This window comes from Cetorhinus maximus, chromosome 10, assembly GCF_964194155.1.
Source record: "Cetorhinus maximus chromosome 10, sCetMax3.hap1.1, whole genome shotgun sequence".
In the NCBI taxonomy this organism is placed as follows: domain Eukaryota; kingdom Metazoa; phylum Chordata; class Chondrichthyes; order Lamniformes; family Cetorhinidae; genus Cetorhinus; species Cetorhinus maximus.
In genome coordinates, this window is record NC_135888.1 from 111,814,398 (window position 1) to 111,834,275 (window position 19,878).

Here is a 19,878-nt window from a genome sequence, read left to right on the forward strand (position 1 = left end):
GCCTCTTTAGCTTCATTTAGCTGATCCTTCAGGTCTTCTGTCTCCTTCTTATATCTGTTGGCTTCCTCCTGTAAACTTAAACATTGCTGCGCCTTCTCTGCCAACTGGTTCCTTAGTTTGTTCAGAGAGGTGTTAAGTTCTTCCTGTTTCTTATCACACTGTTTCAGAGGCACAAACTTTGACCTGAGTGAATCTTGTAATGTGTGAAGGTCTTTCAACAAGTTTTCCTTTTCTTTGTGAAGCTCACTCACTTCATCTTGAATTCTGTAATTCAGCAGAGTCTCGTTGAGTTTCTTCTGCTGTTCTCCCATGTTGTTGTTTAAGACAGTCTTAATTTCGTCAGGTTGCTGAATGTTTACAAACTCCTTTTTCATCTAATTGTGGTCCTTGGACTCTCCAGGCTCTTTCTGAAGTACCTTGCCTTGTTCCTTTTTCAAGACAGGGACTCTTCCTGCTTCCTTTTGAAATCTCACTGGCCAATCAAGGTTAATTTCCATCACCCAATTTCGACCTAGGAGGCTTGGTCTTTTGCCTTTTAATACCATCACTGGTAGCTGTGTCGATTGGTGTCTATAATGAACAATTGCTCTGGTGATATCTTTTACTTGGACTTCTCTGCTTGTGTACGTTTTCAACTTGGCAGATGTTTGTTCCAAATTTACTTGTTGATCACCTTTATTTAAATATCTGAGTGTGTTCTCCTCGTACAGTGGTAGAGGTACCCGCATCTTCTTCCATTTTTAATGGTTTACCATTCACTTGCACTGAAACAAATATTGGCTCTCTCTTCCCAACTTCCATGTTGAATAATGAATAAATGGTTGTTTCTGGCTCTTCTACACTATATACTTCATTGGACTTCATTTGTTGTTTGGAGACCTGTCTAAATCTCACTTTGCACTGTTTCATTCTGTGTCCGCTTCTGTGACAAAAATAACATTCTACTTTTTAAATTGCCAATCGCGGGAAGCCTGATTGTTTCTATGTTGATGAGAGTTATTTGTTGATTTAGTTGCTAAGTGGTTTCTGTTCATTTTCCCGGTTAGTGGGGGCGATTTCCCGCTTCGCGGCGGTGTCCTGGCTTTTCATGCCACTTTCGGCTGACTGTTCCCACCTGACTAGGAGAACGGTGCCATTTTGTGCCCTTGAATTGCTTGTGAATCCGTTACAGTGCTTTCCATCGCCAGCACTATTTCTAACGCTTAAAATCAAGATTCACTTCAGCCAGCAACCTTCGTTGAATAGTGTCTTCCTGCATGCCACATACTAAACAATGTCTGAGTTTGTCATTCAGGGTTTCACCAAAATCACAATATCCCGCTAGTAGTTTTTATTTAGCCATGTAGGTAGCAATTGTCTCCCCCGGGACTCTATTCTGTGAATTGAGCCTGAAACTCTGTATTGTGACTGAGGCCTTGGGTTGAAAATGTCCCTTAATGAAGTCTACTAATTCACTGAAAGTCTTCAAATCTGGGGCACTAGGGACATCCGAAATGCAACAGTTTGGCAGAATCGATCCCTTTGAGCCAGCCACAGGTAATTGGTCTGAACATATAGAAAGCCAAGGAGTGAGACAGAATGGAGGGGTCCCAAGAAGACCTTCTAGTCAAAGGAAGAACAGGAGTCTGGAAAAGGTTCTATTCTGTGAAAGTAAGGAGCAGAGAGGAAGGCTCCAAGCTTAAAGAGAAGAAAGCTGCGGGAAGCAGATTTAAAACAAAAATGGCTGCGAAAAGCCAGGAGATCCAATGAGACAGTTGAAGGTCTGTAACTCTTTACTATGGGCATATGAACAGTAGTGTTCTGTTGGCACAGCTGAATCATCGAGAGAGAGAGAGAGTTTGGAAGAAAGCTTGAATGCATGTGACGATTGAGGGAAGAACAAGGGTCAGCACTCTGTGAAAGAACAAATGACAGATGGCCCTTTTGTGGCAGGGGGTAGTGGTGGTTGGAGAAAAAGGATAAAATTGATATTTATTCATTGTTTTATCCATTTATTATGCCCCCCCCCCCACTTTTTTACCCCTTCTTTTAGCCTTTTTCCCCAACCACTGTCCCCCCACCCCTCATCTCCCACCCCCAAGGGCCATCTGTCACTTGTCCTATGTTGTTCTTTCACAGAGTGCTGACCCTTGTTCCAGCATTTTCTGTTTTTATTCCTGTTGCACTGTCAATTCCAGCACTTATAACTCCATGCCCACCCAAAACCCACTCCATTAAGTAAATATCCACCCCTGTTGTAGCCGTTACCTTCAAGAGAGGAGGCTGTCTCCACTCCTGCAGCAGCAACCTTCATCCATGATGTTATTAGCTAATCTGACAGTATTTACATAAATAATTTGTGTGTGGGAATGGGAAGTGCCATTTAAACATTTGTGACAACACCAAATTGGGGGATATGGTCAATACAGAGGAGGAAAATACAGGAAGATACTATTAAACTTACAGAATGAGCATGTAATTGGCAAACATATTTCAATGTTGCTTAGTGTGAGGTTGTATGCTTTGGTAGGAAGAATAACGAGGACACACAATGCTTGGAAAGTAAGGGCTAAAAATTTGTCTGCAGCCGTTTTTGGGCATGGCGTTTGCAAATTGATGTGCCTGTGCCCGATCCCATTGAGGCAGGCAGCAGGTAAACTTCATGCTGCCTCCCTATTGGCCTGATTGTAGTATTCAGCGAATATGTGACTCTCGCTGCTGGCTGGCTGAATGCTAGACAGCTGGCCTAACAGCATGGGAGGCTGACACATGTTCTACCTAACTTCAAGATCTTAAAGGCCTTCTGTCTGTTTTACAGAAAAAACTGCACTGACAGAAAGAAAGCTGCTGCTGAGTGCTGGTGTTGCAATGGGTGCAGGTTCTGCACTGTTCCATTCTATTGTGTGCCACCTTGTCCTGCAAGAGAGAGGACATAATTGTGTAACGCTGCGTTTGGTGATGTGTGCTACAGCTGATTAGCCGGATGCATATGGAGGCAGTGAGAAGTGAGTGGAAAGCTTGCAGGATTGGTTGGTGAGCTAGGATGAGGTAGAGTATCTGGATGTTGGATATGAATGCCAGAGAGTGCTGCTGGGTGAGTGATGGGAATGTGGTGTATTAAGCAGTGTAAGAGGTTGATGGTGTGGCGGGTAGGAGGTGTCATGTTAAGATGCATTCACTGATCTTGACCACTTGCATGAGCTCATTAGACTCTTTGTGACACTGCTGCCAGGTCCTTGGATCCAGCTGCCTGGAATTAAGCCACCTAACCAATTGCTCCTATTTCCTTCTGTGGGGGTCTCCCAGCCCCATGGAAAAACTATGTCATATCTCCTTCCACCCACTTCCACTATTAATGGCTCCAGCATCACATTCATCACGTTGGAACCCTCTGTTTGTTCTGGTTTTCCATGATCCATGCTTTAAATTGTAGCAAAATTATTTAGTGCAGATTTCCTTTGAGAGGGACAGACTGCCTTTCAGAACAGTGCACTGGCTGCACCATGTGCAATCAGCACAACAGTGTTCAGCCTCCTACTGAGCACAGCCAGCAACATAAAAAGGAAGTCAGCAGTGTAGAACCCACTTGGCTCTGCATGACAATCTTAATAATGAGGTTGGAGCACCAAATTTACATGCTTCATCGCTTCATACCTCCAACAGAAACGGTGGAGGGCAGGCAATCATGATCCCCACACCTGAAAAACAGGACAAACCAATCTTTAGCCCATTTTTATAATATGGTGTGGGACAAATAGGTTCCTACAAGGCATAGGAATAAGATAAAGTGATAAATACTGTGTAAAATCGAATAAGAGGAATTGATTGAGAATATAAGGTAAAAACTGAAAACTAAAATCACCAAATAGTAATTTTTCTAAAATCACTTGCTAAGTTGGAATTAGGATAAATCACTTATGCACAATCCATCAATGGGTATCAACCTGGGCACAATGTACATTCTCGTGAAAGTCAGAAAAGGATAGGTGAGAAAATTTAATTAAATGGCTTTCTCTTGAAGATGTTTGAGTTCTTGACAATACTGAACAATAAAGGCATTGCATTTGAAATCCTAGCCACTTCCTGGGACATTGGGATGAAGGTTAATGGATAAAGTGAAGATTGATCCAGGTTGAAAGGAGGCAATGTTACTTGACCATTACAAGTTGATCATCTTCCCTTCATGCTCTGCCTTGTGTTCTGCAAGTTAAAATGGCTTTGTGACATACTACCTGAATTTACAGATAACACATTACCTACACATTCCAGCACACCAAGCATTGATCTACCTGATGTACTGAGCATGGTTGCACACTAGCTGGACATTGAGGAAGTGGAATCCCCTCTTGTGGATTTTATATGTGGTGCCTCAAAATGATTCATGTGCCATCAATGTGCCAATCAAACCTTGACAATAGGGAATCATGTGCTTCCTCCACCTGCTTCAATGTGGCAAGTGAGAATGTATTACATTCAGCTCACTTTGCTAACAGAGCCTTGTTTATGCAACAGTGGGCAGAGATGTTGCAAATATTGCCTGCTTCAGCCTGGAAGGAGCTAACACATGACCGCAGCCTTCATTACCACTGGCAATGCCTTCCCCATCTTGCTGAGCTTCTGGCCTGGCTGCAACAGATGGCAGAATTCACCTCTTCGTCCAGTGGAGGAATCTAAAGCATCGTTCCTTGATGAGGTTGCTCCATGATCTCATGCTTTTTTAAAAATTCATTTACAGGATGTGGGCATCACTGACTAGACCAGCATTTATTGCCCATTCCCCTCATTCAGAGGGCATTTAATAGTCAACCACATTGCTGTGGGTCTGGAGTCACATGTAGGCCAGACCAATGATTTCCTTCCTTAAAGGGCATTAGTGAACCAGGTGGGTTTTTACAACAATCAACAATGGTTTTATGGTCATCATTAGGCTTTTAACTCCAAATTTTTATTGAATTCAAATTCCACCATGTGCTGTAGCAGGGATTTGAACCTGGGTCCCCAGAGCATTATGCTGGGTCCCCAGAGCATTATGCTGGGTTCCTAGAGTTCTAGTCCAGTGACAATACCACTACACCATCACATCCTTTCCTCCTCCTCCCTCTTGGAGTGGCTTGCCCATTCTCTGAACCTGTCATGCTGCAGGTTAAGTGGATAGAAACTGCTACACTAATAGAGAGCAGAAAAAGATTAACAAAAATGGTTCCAAGGATGAGGAGCTTCAGTTATGTAGAAAGATTAGAGAAGCTGGCACTGTTTTCTTTGGAGAAGAGAGGGTTGAGAGGAGATTTGCTAGACGTATTCAAAAGCATGAGAGGTCTGGACAGAGTAGATGAGGAGAAGCTATTCCCATTGGTGGAAGAATTGAGAAGCAGAGGGCACAGATTTAAGGTAATTTGCAAAAGAAGTGATGGCGGCATGAGGAAAAACATTTTCACGCAGCAAATGGTTAAAATTTGGAATACACTGCCTGAGAATGTAATGGAGGCAGGCTTAATTGAGGCTTTCAAAATGGAATTGGATCATTGGCCAAGGTTTTCCATGCCCGCTGGCTTCAGGTGTGTTCGGTGTGAGCGGACAATATGTTGCAATTGTTTTCACAACTGCGTGAAACCAGTTCGCAATCATCTGCTCAGCCCGCCAATAGCAGGCTCGGGAGGCGGTGACAGTGGTGATTTGTGCCAATGCAGATTGAGGATGAATGATCTCATCCATGCAGCCAGGGTATGGCAACCATGTCATCACTCTAAGCTCACACACTCAAGCCCATCACCCATTCACTGGCATCTCATTCACTGCCAGTTCAAGGGACATCAGCATATCATTATTAGGCCAGCCCACCGGAATCGTATCCCCCTGCTGGATTGTCCATCCATGTTGGCGGGAAAACATGCCGATGCATTTCACAGCAACACATAAGCGACGTGCACTTAGCGGATTGCACTTCACTCGGGGCTTCAAGGTTTATTTGGCTACCTTGCTTCAGTCAGCACTCATCAGCGCCAAGCTTCACAGACAGCACCACATCACTTTTAGGGGGGCTCAAGGCAGCTTTCTATCTGTCAGATCAGAAATATGGGGGTGGCTTTTCAATGGCTGCAGGGCTAGGGCTTGCTTGGCAAAGGTGGAGACGTGGCTTCAGGCAAGAGAAGAGGCTGCAGGATAAGGGCTGTACTGGGGAAGGAAGCTATCCCAGGGTGTGTGGTCTGTGTGTGGGGTGGGGGGTGGGGGACAGGTTGATCTGTGCAAGTGGCCTCAAGATGGTGAGGGCTGAGGAGTCAGTCTCCAGAGGAGATGAGGCCAGATGGACATGTGAGGGTATATGTGTGAGAATGGGTGGTGATGTCCCTTGAGCTGGCAGTGAATGAGATGCCAATGAATGTGTGATGGGCTTGAGTGTGAGTTTAGAGTGATTGGTTGCCATACTTTGGTTGCATGGAGAGATCATTCATCCTCTATCTGCATTGGATGGCCAACCTCTTCTGTGCAGCATCGGCACTGATCACCACTGCCACCACCTCCCGAGCCTGGTTGGTCACACCGCTGCCCATCCTACGGCCAGAGCAGAGATAGAGGACATCGCAGCGGGCCTTCACGGCGTCCAAAAGGTGTTCCAGTGATATGCCAATAAACCTGGGGGTTGCAGTCTTTTTGCCTTTCATGGACCTCTTCCCAGCAGCAGCCATTTGCTGGAAGCACTGAAATGTGTGTACGTGGCTGGACTTGAAATATGGTGCCTGGCATGATGAAGTGGCGAGGCATTGGCGTGGCGGGTGATTGAGAGCCCACCCACCATGGAAACGGCATGTTCCTCAGGAATGCATAACTAATGTGGTGGGCTTGGGACGATACAGCGTGAAAACCGGCCATTGTGGCTGGCGGGTAAAGACCCCCCGCTACCGCACTTAGTGCAAATCTGGGACGATTCCACCCATTATCTGAAAAGGAAACATTTGCAGGGTTACGGAGAAAAACCAGGGAAATGGCACTAGTTGAATTTCTCTTTTAGTGGGGCAGGTCAGACATGATGGGCCGACTGGTCACCTTCTGTAATGTAACCATTCAGTGATTCTATCATGTCTGAGAGCAAATGGTCAGAGAAAACCCTTGAAGTCCAAAGCAAGGTCTTCGCCACATGCCCACATATAGACTTCAGGAAGTCGAAAATTATCGTCCAAAACACCAATCACCTCCACCAACTCAGCAGCAGCCAGCAGAAATCAACCAGCAATGAACCTGAAAGTAGTTGATGATCCCTTTTAAATAGTGCTGCTGCATGCATGTTCAATTCTGGAGTTAGCTGGAGTGTTCTGGTTGACTTGGAATCAAATCAGCAGTATACACGAACTTCACAATCTGCCTGCTCTGCAAACTTCAGGAGAAGATGCTCTGCTCACTTTTGAATACCCTTCCCAAACCAGGGTTCATTGTGGCCAGTGCCAGAAATGTCTGTGCCCAGCGTAGACATCATTTTGGACCCAAAATGACACCAATAGAAGCTAAAATTACTATGCACAACGCAAATGGATTTTGCAGCCAATGATTTCATCTTCTAAAACAACAGGACTAAAATTTTTTTTTATTCATTCATGGGATGGGGTCTTCACTGGTTGGGCCAGCATTTATTTCCCATCCATAGTTTCCCTTGAGAAGGTAGTGGTGAGCTGCCTTCTTGAACCGCTGCAGTCCATGTGGTGTAGATGCACCCACAGTGCTGTTAGGGAGGGAGTTCCAGGATTTTGACCCAGCGACAGTGAAGGAACAGCAATATATTTCCAAGTCAGGATGGTGAGTGACTTGGAGTGGAACTTCCAGGTGGTGCCCTTCTATCTGTTGCCCTTGTCCTTCTAGATGGTAGTGGTCATGGGTTTGGAGGGTGCTGTCGAAGGAACCTTGGTGAATTCTTACAGTGCATCTTGTAAATGGTACACACTGCTGCTGCTGTACATTGATGGTGGAGGGAGTGAATATTTGTGAATGTGGTGCCAATCAAGCTGGTTGCTTTGTCTTGGATGGTGTCAAGCTTCTTGAGTGTTGTGGGAGTTGCACTCATCCAGGCAAGTGGGGACTATTCCATCACATTCCTGACTTGTGCCTTGTAGGTGGTGGACACGCTATAGGGAGTCAAGAGGTGAGTTATTCGTTGCACTATTCCTAGTCTCTGACCTGCCCTTGTAGCCACAGTATTTATATGGCTGGTCCAGCTCAGTTTCTGGTCAATGGAAACCCCCAGGATGTTGATAGTGGGGGATTCAGTGATGGTAATGCCATCAAGGGGCGATGGTTGGATTCGCTCTTGTTGGAGATGGTCATTGCCTGGCACTTGTGTGGCACAATTATTACTTGCCACTTGTCAGCCCAAGCTTGGATATTGTCCAGGTCTTGCTGCATTTGGAATGGACTGCTTTAGTATCTGAGGAGCCTTGAATGACGCTGAATTCTGACAACTGCTCGCTTGTGTTCTTGACACTGAGTGAGGAAAACATTAGGGGCTGAGGATTTGTATTTGACTAAGGTTTTGTGATGGGCCTGCACTGGGAAAGCTTGGGATTTCGGCGACCATGAGGTTCAAACCGCCTTAGTACCTTTACACTTAGGGATTTGGTGGCATGTTTTTGTTGCCCTGAAAGTTCCAATGCATTGTGTCACTGGCACAATGCAAGTGCAGTGCAACTTTAAAATCTGGAGCAGGGGACACAATACTGCAGATGCACACCTCTGGAAATACTCTTAAACCTATATTTCCAGATCCTTTGCTGTAATTTAGGAGATATTGGCTGGGATTTTCCGTCCCTGCTGGCGTCGGGCAGACATGGCAGACATGAGCAGACAATATGGCTGGGAAGGCCACAAATCGGTTTCACGCCATTGTGAAACCAGTTTGGAATTGTCCGCTCTACCCATCAATGGCAGGCCAGGTTTCCCACCGCCGTGCACTGCAAATGTCATTTTAATATATTTGCATCTAATTATAAGCCCTGCTCGCCGGAATCATCGCCCCACCCTGGATCATTGGGCACCTGGCATGTTTCACAACAGCATTTAAAAGGCATGCACCTGGTGAGCTGAACTTCGAGGGGAATTCGGAGGTGAGTGCACAGCAAATTTGTGCAGCGCTGACGAGAGTTCCCCCGTTCGACTTCAAGGAAGGGGCGTGCACATTCAGGCAAGGGCACAGGCAAGCCAATTTTTCCTGGCTGGCTGACAGCATGGTGCCCGGGCAAGGGCTGCACTGTGTTTGAGGAAAGTTGTGGGGGGAGGGTGGTGGGCAAGACAGCATGGTCTGATGGTGGTTCGCAAGCACATGTTGGGGGTGGGAAGGGAAGCGGCCACGCATTATGGGACCTTGTTTAAAGTGAACATCCTTCTGCAGCTGAAACAGTTTAGGCGCAGTACATTGACATGCTTGGAGTTGGGTCTCTAGTTTATCTGCCCACTCGGGCAATGCAGAGGCATGAAAGTGCCACCAAATGCTCCAGAGCTTTTCACTCATCTGGCACAGACTGCAAACTAATGTGCATTTTAATGAACTGCAGAAGAATTGGACGACTGCACACGTTGTACAATCTCCTTATGAAAGCTGGCCATGGAGCAGTCACTGGTGGAGGTGCTCAAAGCCTCTTGCAAAGTCTTCATTCAGATTTGGATCAGTCTCCCACATGGCTCAAGCTAACAGTGCAGCCTTGCAGTGCGGGTTAGGAGAATGCCTGCGCCTGAGCTGAGACCACAGCATGTAGTCCAATGGGCAAAGCTGCCACCAATCAGTCAGGTGAAGTGAGGCAGAGGTGGGTAGGGTTTCGGGCAGCCATGCTGCGCACTAAACTCTGGCCATCCAAGTGGTGGCCAACACTCTCCAGGATGCATTAAAGGGCCTTCAAACTTAACCAAGAGAGGTTCTTAGCACACCGATGGTAACCGGCAGATCTCTCTCTCTTTCATCCTTCCATAGGAGCACATCAGGAGCATGGAGCCTGGTGACCCAGCTGTATGCCTCATGGTTGCACAGAGGGAGGAGCAGCACCCTCAGGAAGAAGGGGTGGCTGGGGTTTCAGTGCATGCCATTGTAGAGCCACAGCGAGCCATCATGGCGGGTGCCTAGCTAGATCCAGGGCCTACAGACGGCACCTGTCATTCATGCAGATGACTGAGAACCAGTGTTTCCAAAGACTGCGCATGTCCAGGGAACTGGTCAGTCACATCTGCCACCTGCTGCAGGATTTGGCGCCTCGGGGACATGAAGGGCATCCACTGCCACTGGCTGTGAAAGTGACCACGGTGTTCAATTTCTATGCCAGTGTGTCCTTTCAGGGCTCCATAAATGACCTCTGTCCCATCTCTCAAGCCCCCACCTACAAGTGTATCCAGGAGGTCGCAGATGCCATATTTGTGAAGGCACACAACTTTCTGCATTTTGCCTGGGGTTAGGCAAGCCAGGAAGTAAGAGCACTGGGATTGGCGCAGATCTCTGGTTTTCCACAGGTGCAGGATACCATCGACTGCACTTATGTGGTGCTTAGATCTCCTGGACAACTACATCAGCCATTAGGCTGTCCACTCGCTGAATGTTCAGCTGGTGTGCGACCGCTACAAATGCATCCTCAGGTCTGAGCACGGATTCCAGGGAGTGTCCATGACTCCTACATTCTCAGTAGGTCTCAGATCCCTGACATCTTCCAGGGTCCACAGATGCTGCTCCTTGGGGAGAAGGGCCACCCACAGAGGACGTGGTTGATGATGCCTTGGTGGCGGCCTCAGAGTGCAGCAGAGATAAGTTACAACCAGGCCCATGCTGCAACTTGCACTTTGTTGGAGCAAACTATCAGAATGTAAATGAGGTTGCAATGTCTGGACCGGTCTGGTGGAACCCTGTAATACAGTCCACAGAGGGTGTCACGCATCACAGCCTGGCACTGCAATGGGAGGAGGGCCTGGCTGAGGAGGATATGGAAGAGCTGCACATCTCATCTGATGAGATGAGGGTGACGGGATGAGGGTGCGGAGGTCCTCGAAGGCGAGGATGATGTCTTTGATGGCGATGAGGCCTTGCACTGGCCAGGCAGGCAGACGTGCTTGGTAGGGCCTCATAGCCACTAGATTCATGCAAGATGATGGTGACATGCAGTCCTCGTAGGTCCTCTCATAGCTTATGTCTGACTCCTGTCTGGCTGATGGCAGCTCGCATGTGAACAGGGTCATATCATGGAGGTGCAGCGGGGAAGCTTTAACTTCTCCTGACCCTATGGCATCCTTCCGGAGCTGAACCCTTCAGGACCACACTGTCACTGGACACAGATGCTAATGAAATGGGGAGGACAGCTGAACCTCAAAGGTGCTGAGAGCACACAGAGAGAATGACGGAACTCTGTGCCGCCGGCCCAGGACATTCTGGCAGCAATGATAAGCCCCATCGAGGTGCAGGCATGACAGCTGTGTCCAGAGACTGTGAAGGTGCACCACCAGTGTGCTGGAAAGGTTGCACAAAGCACAGAGAAGAGGGGCTGGACTGTGTTTATCTTGTACAGGAACCAAGGTTTCACATCTGAGTGACACGAATGCTGCTTATCATAACAAGGAGCCATAGGCAAGGAAACATTCTTGGGAGCATACTTACAATCGTGAACATTATGGAGAAGTGATTGACACCTGTGCCCAGGCTGCACAGCTACATCTTCTTAACCTTCCTACCCTGCCACTACATCTTGGTGCCTCCCTGACATCCACAGTGGAGCCTGGAGCCAGTCTGCTGACTGCTAAACCCTGGCTGTGGTGACCTTCACGGGTGTTCTCTGGAGGGCCGAGACCTGGAGGGCATCTGCCCACTTTCGGGGTCCTGCTGTGTGGCAGTGGCACCCTCCTCAGCCTGTGGAGCTGGAGCTGCTGAGGTCACAGGAAGAGGCGATTCGGATGGGCCAGACACTCCTGGAGTCACCTGGGTGAATGGGCCCAGGCGCTGCACCTGTTGATCCTCCACACCTATGGATGCCCAACGGCCCCTGGATGACTCCTTGAGGAGAAGGGGAAGCTGGATTGGGATGGAGCTGCCTGGCCTCCCTCTCGCGTTGATACTGTTGGATGCCAACTATGGCATCAGTGATGGGGTTCAGCCCAGGCAGCAGCGCAGCACCGATGTCCTGGACCAAGGTCTCCATGGCAGCCGCCATCCTACCAGTGTTGACCATTGGCATGCTGGTGCTATCACCTCAGCTTGAAGGTGATAGACTCCTCCATTGTGCCTTCCAATCTGAGGAGTGCAGCAGACATACCTTCCTGATCTCCCCGAGCTTGCCTTTGCAGCTCCAGAAACTGAACTATGGCCAAATCCAGAGGCTTCTCACCTGACTCAGACTCAGCAGATTTTTGGCCTCCAGCAGTCCTCCAAGTGCCAGAAACCTGCTGTCACCTGCTGTGGCTCAGACAGTGCGACGTGTTCACTAGGTTGTGACCCCGAAGCTAGTCTAGAACTAGGTCCCACCAAGGTGTGTTCTGCGATGGTGGAGGGTGTGGGTGAGCTCTTTGACCAGACTTCAAGGAGGATGCCATAGATTCTTCTTCCTAGATGTCTTTGGGGCTTGACTTGAAGACTTGGGTCGTGGAACACCCAGTGGCTTCCCAGATGTGCCTGCTAAAGCACGGAGAGATAATTAGTGCATGGCTGGGGACTGCAGAACAGGGGAACTGATTCACAGCATGGTTGTCTGATGGATGTTGCACTGCTGGATCCTCACTTGGTTGACCCCTGACCTCACCATCAGCACAGGAACGGCCCAGATCATTGCCGGCCAGATGGATGACTCTATTTTCAAAGTAAGTGAGGACCTTGATGTCAGACATTCCTCCACCAGCTTACGACCTCTCCCTTTTGTTGCATGCCAGCTTGTCCTGCATGAACACAGATGGAGACAGTGTAAGCAGGATGCCTGCCAGGCTAGATATTAAGGATGCCTGGCATGTGTGGATGGTGAGTGGTGCCATGGAAAGGATGAGGGCATGATCCGCAGGTCAGATGTAGGTGTGTGTGAGAGGGTGAATGGTGATGTCCCTTGAACTGGCAGTGAGTGAGATCCCTGTGGATGTGTGGTGGGCTTGTGAGTGTGTGAGTTGAGTGATGCGAAGAGTGACTTACCCTTGCAGAATGGAGATCATTTAACCTCTTTCAATATGGGGTGGCTGTAGGGCATTGGCGCTGAGTACCACTGCCGCCGCCTCCCCTGCCGGATTGGTAGCTTTGCTTGCTGTTCTTTGCATAGAGCCGGGGGTATTGGTTTTTGCGACGAGCCTTCACTGCAACCAGTAGGCGCCCGAGGGAGGCGTCGCTAAATTTGAGGGCAACATGTTTCCTCCCTTTGGGAGCAATACTGTACTCAGTCCCACATTAACCCTGTATGTGCCAGATCCTTATAGTGCAGTAATGTTAATGAATGTCAACAGGACACGGTTAAATTCTTTCTTGTTGGAGATAGTCATTGCCTGGCAAATGAGTGGTGCGAATGTTACTTGCCATTTATAATCCAAACCTGAATGTCGCTGTATGAAGGTATGGACTGCTTTGGTATCTGAGGAGTTGTGAATGGTACTGAACACTGTGCAATATGACCTTTTGTTGGCGGGAAAGCCATTGCTGAAGTCACTGAAGATGGTCTGGAGTTGATTGGCCCTGACAGAGCTCAAACCAATGCTCAAGCATCACTGACCAAGGTGTAGCTGAGTAAATACCACTTGATAGCACTGTCAACGACATTTGCATTCCTCTCAGAATTCTCCTTGCTGTTCATGGCCTTTTACTACATTAAAGGTGCTTTATAAACACAATTTTTTGTGTTTGATGAAGAATGAGGAGATTTACATCTATCTGTCTGCCACTTGGGCCATGGAGAACTGGTCCACTGTGTCTATTTTCATTGGATGAAAGGTCACAGACTTGAAATATAAACTCTGCCCCTCTCCACAGATGCTGCCAGATCTGCAGAGTATTTCCAGCCCTTTTTGTTTTTATTTCAGGTTTCCAGCATCTGTAACATGATTTTTTGTTTAAAATCTAGTATTCTCCCCTTCTCCAGTTTTCAAACATTACTTTCTAGTGAGCTTCCTTTATATTCAATAATAAAAATATTCATTAAATGCTGATCTTATGAATGCAATAAATAGGAGGTGGAATACTTCATTCAGTCCTTCAAGACTGCCCCAACATTCAATGAGATCAGAGTTGATATACCACCTCAACTCCACCTTCCTGTACTAGTCCCATATCTCTTGATATCCTTAAAATCCAAAAATTTATTGATCTTGTTTTTAAAGATACTGAGCAACTCTGTATCCACGGCTCTCTGGGATAGGGAATTCCAAGGGTTTAGTGAAGATATGTCACCTCATCTCAGGCTGAGATAGGAAGGTTCATAGGAACAGGAGTAGGCCATTTAGCCACTTGAGTCTGATCCAACATTTAATGAGATCATGGCTGATCTGTGGCTCAACACCATATAGCACCCATCCTTGCCCCATATCTATTACCTTCAGATGACAAAAATAGATTAAACTCAGCTTTAAAAATTAGAATTGACTGAGCATCAGTTGCCATTTGTGGAAGGGAGTTTCAAACTTCTACCATACTTTGTGCATGGAAATATTCCCTAATTTCATTCCTGAAAGGTCCGTCTCTAATTTTTAGACTACACCCTTACCACCCCAAGTTCCTGACTCCCCAACCTACACTGATACCTATTTGCCATAGCTTTGGCATTTCATTTAATCTGTCAATATTTCTTTGTACTTTTATGCTTTCATCTGCACTGTTTACAATGCCATCCAATCTTTGTGTCATCTGTAAATTCGGATATGTGACTTTCTATCCCACTCTTTACAACCTCCTAGTGTAGCCTGTGTTTTTACTGGGAGCACCATGATATATAAATGAGCTGACCTCATTTTACAGCACAAGGCTAGCTCATTGCAGTCCAGCGCATGCACTATCAGAAGAGCAGTGGTGTTGGTGTTGTTGCATCGGGACCACAGTGTATTATTCTGGGAATAGAAAGGAGGGTTTATACTATTATGTGGGATTCAACACAGCCGGACTGAAAAATTTCCAAAACATGTCTGTGTATCAACAAATAGGGGATTGTATGGAAACAAATAAGTTTAGTATTTGCAGAGTGGGGAGTACACAGTTAACCAACAGCCTTAAAATTAACTTAGCATAAATGGAATAAAGACAGAAATGTCTCTGTGCAGTGCTTATTTTAATTTGAGTCAGAAAAGACTTGATTTTCTGGTAAACTATATTTATTTGAGTTGAAGAGGATTTCAGTTTCTATTCACACAGAATGTAAATTCACACATTAACTCATATTCAATCGCACAGATGACTTGGAGCAAAGTCCACTATGATCACATCAGGCTGACATTTTTTTGAAGCAAGATTAATATATTAGGATCTGGAATAGACTATTCCGCCACTCAATTGTATCATGGATGTCCTGCATCTGAATTCCAATTACCCACCTTGGTTCCACCAGCATATTTCCTTCCATGAAGGGCATGAGTGAATCAGATGGGTGTTTCTGACAATCTGGTTGGGATCATGATTATTATTACTGATGATTACATTTTTACTCCAGATTTTTTATTTAATTGAATTTAAATCCCCCAGCTGTTGAATTTGGACTCTTTGTTCTGGACAATTAATCTGGGCCTCTGGGTTATTAGTCCAGGAACATTACTGCAATGCCACATGATGGAATAAAAGTCTGTGCAATCTGTCCTCATAATTTAACACTTAGTTCCACTATCATGAATCTGCACTAGGCCCCCTCCGAGGCCTATGTTACTAGCTTACTTCCTGAGCTATGGTGCCCAGAACAGAATCCAGTACTCTAGATAGCATCTAGCCACAGCTTTGGACAACTATTGCATAGCTTCCACCTCTTTGTATTCTAGCCTCCTTGAGATATAGGCTAACCTTCCATTAGTCTTTTTGATTGTTTTTGTACTTGTCCACTAGTTTTTAAGGTTACTTCTGTACTTATACACCTAAATTATTTCTTCCTCCACATTTCCCACCAGCTTATCACCATTTGGAAAATACTCCCATCTATCTTCTTGGATCCAAAGTGGATAACCTCATACTGAACTCCATCTGCCACATTTTGCCCACTCAATCTTTCACTGTCTATTTGCAACTCTCTGTTCCCATCTACACTATTTACTGTGCCACCTAACTTAGTGTCATTAATGAACTTGGTCATAGGGCTCTCAAATGCTTATAATCATAAAAGGCTGTTCATCCCAAGCATCCTGTTCCATCATCTAAACCTGTTTTTAGACCAATTTTTGAATTGTATGACAGTATTAATAATTCCATGAGGTCTTCCATTAACATTGTTTAAATTGTCATTAGCATGAGACCAAGTTAATAAAATAAGTTAGAAACCAAATTAAATCAAGTGGTTTCAATGAATTCATTAAATCAGCCGCATCTGAATCCTGTAATTTAGATTAACAGCCTATAAACCTTCATTGCAACCTTATTACACACACTCATCAATTCATAATTGTAGATTTAGTAACCATGCTTCTCAACAAGGAGAATAATTGTAATTCTGAGACTAACAAGCAAAAGAATCATTTCAGGCAAATGATATTGCACTATGACTGAACTGAACATCATCAATGACTGCATTTACAATTCACAATCAAGCCATTACTGCAAACATACGTCCAAATCTTGTTCTAGAGTATGCTTTATGTCCATAAAAGACCCCATGTGTACTAGGTTATAATGTGCACCATGTGTAAAATAATCCCTGAATGTCCATCTAATATAATGGACATAAATTATGCTTCTTACCTACTGAATGCCTCGCCTACGTATCATTATCCACAAATATAATATTGCCTATTTTTATCATTTCAATTAGAATAGTTTCATTCCCTATGATTCAGTTTCTCCCATACTGTAATACTTAAAGAATAACTACCTCTCTCAATTTCAGTCCTGGCCCCTGTTGGTGATTTTTAAATCACTTCTCCCTGTATCTAGCCTGATGAGCTATTTCCCATTTTACACCAGCAGAGGGAGTTTGTGCTCGAGTTGGAGGAATGGAACACGGGTAACAGTGGACAGGAATAGCTGACAGTCAGCTGAAAGGAAGGCTCTGGTTTGTTGCTGCTCTTTGGTTCATGGTCTTTGGCAAAATTGCTCCCCTTCGCTAGGAGAAACCAACTAAGGATATGATCCATAAGGGGGAGCTGGTGAAATTTGAAAAGAGATTACTATTGGGCTTGTTTTCGATGGTGGATTCATTTTAATATGCAAATCAGAATGCCTAGGACCACGATTGTCATTTTAGGTTGGAGCTGGTCAGGGCATGTGCTGTGCACAGACCATCCAGTTCCAGGGGAGATGGAAGCTAATGAGGTCCAGCCACGATAAGTTTATTAGTATCTCTGTTGGGTGCAGAAGAGCAGGAATACTTCTCTGGGTTCCACAAAAATAATCTGAGCTGCTATTGCCCTGAAATCTCGCCCTCTGTTATTGTGGCCCCACTCCCTTGTAGCCAGCCAAGGCAGCCTAATATTGGGAAACTTCAATCCAGCAAGCTGCATCGGAACACCCTTCGGCAGCCCGCAGTGTGTTAATGAGGCTGGCACCTCAAAATTGCAGCCACTTGTTCGCTGCAGGAATAGACGAACAGTCGGCCAGTCTGCTCCAATGGTCTGTTGTCCAAATGTCAAGGTCAACCCTGCAGTACAGTTTTTTATAAGTGAGAAATGTAAAAAATATAAAATAGTGTCACACCCGGTTGATTTGATCGTTTGACAGTGATCCTTGAATATTTTGATTGCATTGCTAAGAATATTTTGATAGGAGATGATGTTAGTCTGTGACATAAACTGGAAAGAAACAGTTGATTGTCCATTTCTTCGTTGATGCTGATCTATAGCCAGGGCCTGGATTAAATTTCTTCCTTTTTATGCACCATCATAACAGTTTCTCTAGTTGTTCCATTCTTACAAAATTGCTCATGATTTCTGTGAGTGCTTCTACATTTGAATCTGCAATCAAATCAAAAAACAGCACTGTCATAATGAATGACCATTACCTGAAACTTGCCCATCACGTTTCAATAGGTAGATATATCCACTTACTTCATACAGGTTGATTTGATTTCAGTCATTCAAAAAGATTTCATGTCATCTGATATGGTAATGGAATATCCTAACATACCAAGGCATTACTATGCCACGGATTGCGAATAACAAAATATGCTGGGATGTCAAATAAGATAGTAAAGCCAACTTTTCACCTGTAGAACTATCAAGCTCACACTGATGGGAAAAATCAATCTCAACTCAGAGAGCTCTAGGGGCACAAGCACCTATTATCTACATTGAGTACTAAATGTGCAAGCAGAGTGGAAATGCATTAAGTGTTAATACTAATTAGCACACATTAAGCTGACATTAGATTTATTTTCCTTATTTGGACTCTTAATTAGTTCTGAAAGCAATGTTGCAGGAATTCCGGATAGCACCTAGTTCCTTCTATGATGTACAATGCCCATTATTTTGCAAGTAAACCTACTGCAGCTTGTGGTAGCGAGCCTTACAGATCAGGAGTTCATAACTTCCCTGTCAGATCTGTACTGTGTTCAATGATCTGAAACTCTAGAGGCGCTGTCATTAACCTTGGTGGTCCCTAGGTTTGGCAACCCTCCAGGAATGTCCTGAAGTTTTCAAGAACTAAACATCTTGTGACTGCAACAAGCAACACAAGGGAAAAATTAAAGGGATATTAAAGAAATGTAATTTTTTTCCCCATTTTTTTAACTTTCCTTTATTAAATATAAAAGACTTATATTTACATTGTGTCTTTCATAAACTCAGGACCTGAAAGCCATTGAAGAAGTGTAGTCACTGTTTCTTTTTAATGAAGGAAATGTGGTAATCAATTTTGTTTTATTCAGTAATGGGACGTGGGTGTCATTGGCATGGCCAACATTTATTTCCCACCAAAGTTGCCCATGTTCTTCTAGGCAATAGGGATTGTGGGTTTGAAGACCTTGTTGAAGAAGCCTACGCAAGTTGCTGCAGTGCATCTTGTAGATGGTGCACACTGCAGCCGCAGTGTGCTAGATATGGAGGGAGTGAACGTTTAAGGTGGTGAATGTGATGTCGATCAAGCAGGCTTCTTTTTCATGGATGGTGTTGAACTTCCTGAATGTTGTTGGAGCTGCATTCACCAGGGCAAGCGGGGGGTATTTGATACATACATACGTACATACATACATACAAATTCGGAGCAGGAGTAGGCCACTCAGTCCCTCGAGCCTGCTCTGCCATTCAATAAGACCATAGCTGATCTGAGTTTAACCTCAACTCCACATTCCTGCCTGTCCCCGATAACCTTTCATCCCCTTGCTTATCAAGAATCTATCTACTCTGTCTTAAAAATATTCAAAGGTTCTGCCTCCATAGTCTTTTGAGGAGAGAGTTCCAAAGACTCATGACTCTCTGAGAGAAAATAATTCTCCTCTTTTCTGTCTTAAATGGATGACCTCATGTTTTTAAACAGTGACCCCTAGTTCTAGATTCTCCCAATAGAGGAAACATCTTTTCCATAGCCACCCTGTCAAGTCCCCTCAGGATCTTATATGTTTCAATCAAGGCGCCTCTTACTCTTCTAAACACCAGTGAATATAAGCCTAGCCTGTCCAATTTTTCCTCATAAGACAACCCACCCATTCCAGGCGTAAACTATTAATCTAGTATACCTTCTCTGAACTGCTTCCAATGCATTTAAATTCTTCCTTAAATAAGGAGACCAATACTGGACACAGTACTCCAGATGTCTCACCAATGCCCTGTATAACTGAAGCACAACCCCCCTAACTCATGCATTAAATT

The 19,878-nt window shown here is 45.2% G+C and overlaps 1 protein-coding gene across 2 annotated transcripts in view; it reads right to left on the bottom strand.

The window, feature by feature from the left end:
- Positions 1–15,237: 15,237 nt before the first annotated feature.
- The window catches only part of LOC144685947 (organic cation/carnitine transporter 2-like), a 159,593-nt gene continuing 154,952 nt past the window's right edge, over positions 15,238–19,878 (bottom strand). For both annotated transcript variants that reach the window (XM_078551006.1, XM_078551005.1), the window contains one exon: positions 15,238–18,027. In XM_078551006.1, the coding sequence (XP_078407132.1) occupies positions 17,928–18,027 (100 nt within the window). In that variant the 3' untranslated portion in view covers positions 15,238–17,927. The remainder of the gene's footprint in view (positions 18,028–19,878) is intronic.